The sequence below is a fragment of the Oratosquilla oratoria genome, chromosome 23, assembly GCF_046742065.1.
Source record: "Oratosquilla oratoria isolate Oo_2021 chromosome 23, ASM4674206v1, whole genome shotgun sequence".
In the NCBI taxonomy this organism is placed as follows: domain Eukaryota; kingdom Metazoa; phylum Arthropoda; class Malacostraca; order Stomatopoda; family Squillidae; genus Oratosquilla; species Oratosquilla oratoria.
In genome coordinates, this window is record NC_134799.1 from 6,207,341 (window position 1) to 6,211,083 (window position 3,743).

General features: G+C 44.4%; 1 protein-coding gene across 5 annotated transcripts in view; it reads left to right on the forward strand.

The window, feature by feature from the left end:
* Window positions 1–3,423, forward strand: part of LOC143037919 (innexin inx2-like) — an 87,209-nt gene extending 83,786 nt beyond the window's left edge. For all 5 annotated transcript variants that reach the window (XM_076206591.1, XM_076206588.1, XM_076206589.1 and 2 more), the window contains exons 6-7: window positions 116–310; window positions 1,085–3,423. In XM_076206591.1, the coding sequence (XP_076062706.1) occupies window positions 116–310; window positions 1,085–1,675 (786 nt within the window). In that variant the 3' untranslated portion in view covers window positions 1,676–3,423. The remainder of the gene's footprint in view (window positions 1–115; window positions 311–1,084) is intronic.
* Window positions 3,424–3,743: the final 320 nt, after the last annotated feature.

Consider the following 3,743-nt stretch of genomic DNA (forward strand, 5'->3'; position numbering starts at 1 on the left):
TTTAGGACCGCACTCGAGTTCATTACCAAATCCACCTCCACATCTCCCCTATCGTCCCATCCCTTTATTCTTCTCCAGGTTGTTAATGTCTCTAAGGACACTCATTCTTCGACAGGGGATCCTGTTCTACGTCCCGCACTGGCTATGGAAGGCTTGGGAGGACTCCAAAGTGGATGCCATCGTAGCCGGCCTCGGAAGCCCGTTGATGGACAAAGAAGACCGGAAGGACAAAGTTCGACTTCTGGCCGACTATCTCCTCTGCTCGCTGAACTATCACAACATCTACGCCGTCAAGTTTGTCGTTTGCGAGGTAAAGGGTTATCACACTGGGCTATTTTTCCTCCGACATCTTACCTCCAACCTCCATTTGAATAACTAGAACATGACTTCGCCTACAGATATCTAGACTTCTCTAAGAACATTTCAACAGTGTGTCTAACATTAGAATAGGTTTCTCTTAGTTCATCATTCAGCTTTGATGTATACGAAGGAAAGATAATTTGATATTTAAAAATTTGAAAAAAATAGAATACTGTAACCGAAGTCGTTTTTACTCGAACTCTCAACTGGTGGCAAAGCTCGTGGGCGCGGGTCTTCGGTGATCGCCAGGCGACTTCGGGGTTCTTTCTTCATTCAAGACACTTCGAAGGCTCTTGCGGTCTTTAATTGTTCTTTCTTCATACAGTAGTCAGGAGATTCTCAGTACTCGTAGCAGTGTGTTTGTATGAAACAGTAGGAGGGTTATATTCTAAGGATTATATAGTTCTAGTGAAGAGATGGATTTCAGCTGACCATTGGTGATGTAATTTCTAGAATATCCAACAATTTAACTGTCTAGGAACCTTAGAGTACGACGACATATCATGTATTTGCATCAAAGTCGCATTATGTTATAATAGGGGATGTCGACAAAGAAAATTTATGGACACACACACACACACACACACACACACACACACACACACACACACACACACACACACACACACACACACACACACACACACACACACACACACACACACACCTATAACTATCGGAATCGTTATACAGCACTACTCACTCTCTCCTTCTCCTCCACCAGTTCCTCAACCTGACGAACGTGCTGGCCAACATCTGGTTCCTGAACCTGTTCCTTGGCGGCGCGTTCCTGACGTACGGCCTGGACGTGGTGTCCATGACGGAGCAGGACCAGGAACACCGGACGGACCCGATGATCGTGGTCTTCCCCCGGATTACCAAGTGCAACTTCCACATGTACGGTCCCTCAGGCACCGTGGAACGCCACGACCTCATGTGTGTCATGGCGCTGAACATCATCAACGAGAAGATCTACATCTTCCTCTGGTTCTGGTTCATCATTCTCTCGGCCATCACCTTCCTGGCCCTCCTCTACCGCCTCCTCGTCTTCTGCGTGCCCTCCATCAGGACGGGGCTCCTCCTCAAGAGAGCCCGTCTTCACCTCAAGGGCGAGACGGAGGCACTCAGGCGTCGGCTCCACGTTGGCGACTACTTCGTGCTCTACCTGCTTAGTAAGAACCTCGAGATGGTCTCGTACTCGGAACTCCTGGAGCAGGTGTCGGCGAGGTTGGCCAACCGAGCGGTCCATCCCGACTTCGAGGTCTCGGCGCCGCCGCCCCCGGACCACTACCACCTCATGAGCGATCGGGTGTGAGCCTGGAAGCTCGCCTTTGCTCTCAGGATGCGTCCTGTTCCTCCTCCTTCGCTTGAGTAGCCGAAGAAATGTGTGCGTGATCAAGACCCTACCCCACCCACCCTCTCTCTCTCTCTTTCTCTCTTTTACCCTCCCCCTTCCCTCCTCCTCTTTCTCTCTTGGGCCCTCAACCCAAGTGCTCTCGAAGTGCCAAATCTTCCCGGGATCATTTAGCCGCGCACTTCATCTCCTGAAGCAGACCCACACGTTCCGACCTTTGGATCCCAAAACTTTATTCAGTATGGATCCCTTCCATCCACCCCTACATCCTTGTCGCTCCTTCCGAGTCTCCGGAAGGTCCTTCGATCAAGGGGGACTTCCTTTAAGAGTTCAAGGACACACAAGGAAGAGTCAGGTCAGACTCGACAGGGGTTTCCCTTGGCATCTCCAAGTCTCACAGGGGAATACAAGAATCCTACTGTTAGATGTGCGAGGCCCTTTCTAGATGGAGCAAGTGACATACAAGAGACGTTGCATTGTGCCAAGTAAAAAAAGAAGAAGAAGAAAAAAAAAAGTCAAGTATGTCTTTGTGTTTAAGAAGTGACCTAATTCTCCCGTCTACACCAGTCAGTTTTATTCAGCCTAAAAGAGGCTCTTGTCTAGAAATTTAATGTGGTCAGGAGCCTACGCCAGGAGGCGCTGAGTAGCTAGGGCCGGAACCGTCACATTCGCCTTACTAAGCACTTGAACTGTTGGGGCAGGTATGGGGGGGGGGAGTGCGGGATTCGAACCCACAACTAAGCGAATGCGAGACCAACACGCTACCGATTGCGCCATTAATGGAGTCGAGAACGTTACCAAACCTCCACATCGGATTTTTTTTTTCTTTCCTCAACTGTTTTTGGAAAACGGCATCAATACCCAGAGGGTTACACAAAGGACATCCTGAGACCAACGCTCTAAAAACAATGGACCTTATTCATTTAGAACATATGGTTGATAATTGCGTGATGCGCCTCTTCAGAGTATGGACAGTCAAAATGTCACTGCCATTTATTTTTTATGAGGGCGGAGTACAAAATCTCCCCCCAAGAGACGTCACTCAAAATTTTGAAAAGAGCACTACTCAAAAAAAAAAAAAAAAAAAAAAAAAAAAATGTCGTTGTGAATGTGCGGAAAGACCAAATATCAAAAACGAAAAAAAAAAAAAAATGAAGAAAACTGAAAACAGAAACAAAGTGATTTGCGTGGACAGGCAAGCTCGAGTAGTGTGGGACATGAACTGAAAGATATATGATTACGTACAATTATTCTATCATGGTGAAGTGATGACTAGTGATACCCAATGACTGGGCTGTGTTCATAACGCTCAAGGACTTTGTAATTTGACTTTCTAAAGCTCACGCATAGAATGAGTGCTACGTACTTAAAGGCGGCAAAAAAAAAAAAAAAAAAAAAAAAAAGTGGAATAAAATGAAATAGAAACAAAATAAAATAAAGTGAAATAAAATAAAATAAGATAAAGCAAAAATAAAATAGAATGAATAAACAAACAAATAAATAGATAGATGAATAAATCTGGTTCTTACTCAACATCTTCATGTCATCAACCAATTAATCACCCGTTTAATTCTTTAATGTATAATACACAATTTTATACTGTTATTTAATGTACTATAACGCTATTTTGCGAATATACCGTGACATTGTTGTGCCGCAAAGGTATGACAGCGGTGTCTTGTCTTGTACACTAAAAGATTAAAAAACAGTAGACAGTCGTTGTGTCATTCCCATCCGTACAGTTGTTTTACAGATTCGATTGAACAATGTCGTTCTTCGAGAGATTAGAAGAACTGTTTCTAGAGATTCTAGAGCAGCGTTTCCTAACCTTTTCCGTCCATAGCACCCCCTGTTGTCATGTCTAAGCAGTCCAGCACCCCTATTTTGTTATTAGAAGGCTAAAAGAAAGTGAAATGTATTGCTTGATGACCTATTTTCTTGATTCCTTAGAACTGAAACAAATTGACAATATTGTTTGTAGAAGAAATATGAACACCATAGAAAAATAAAATAAAATTGAAAAAGTCAA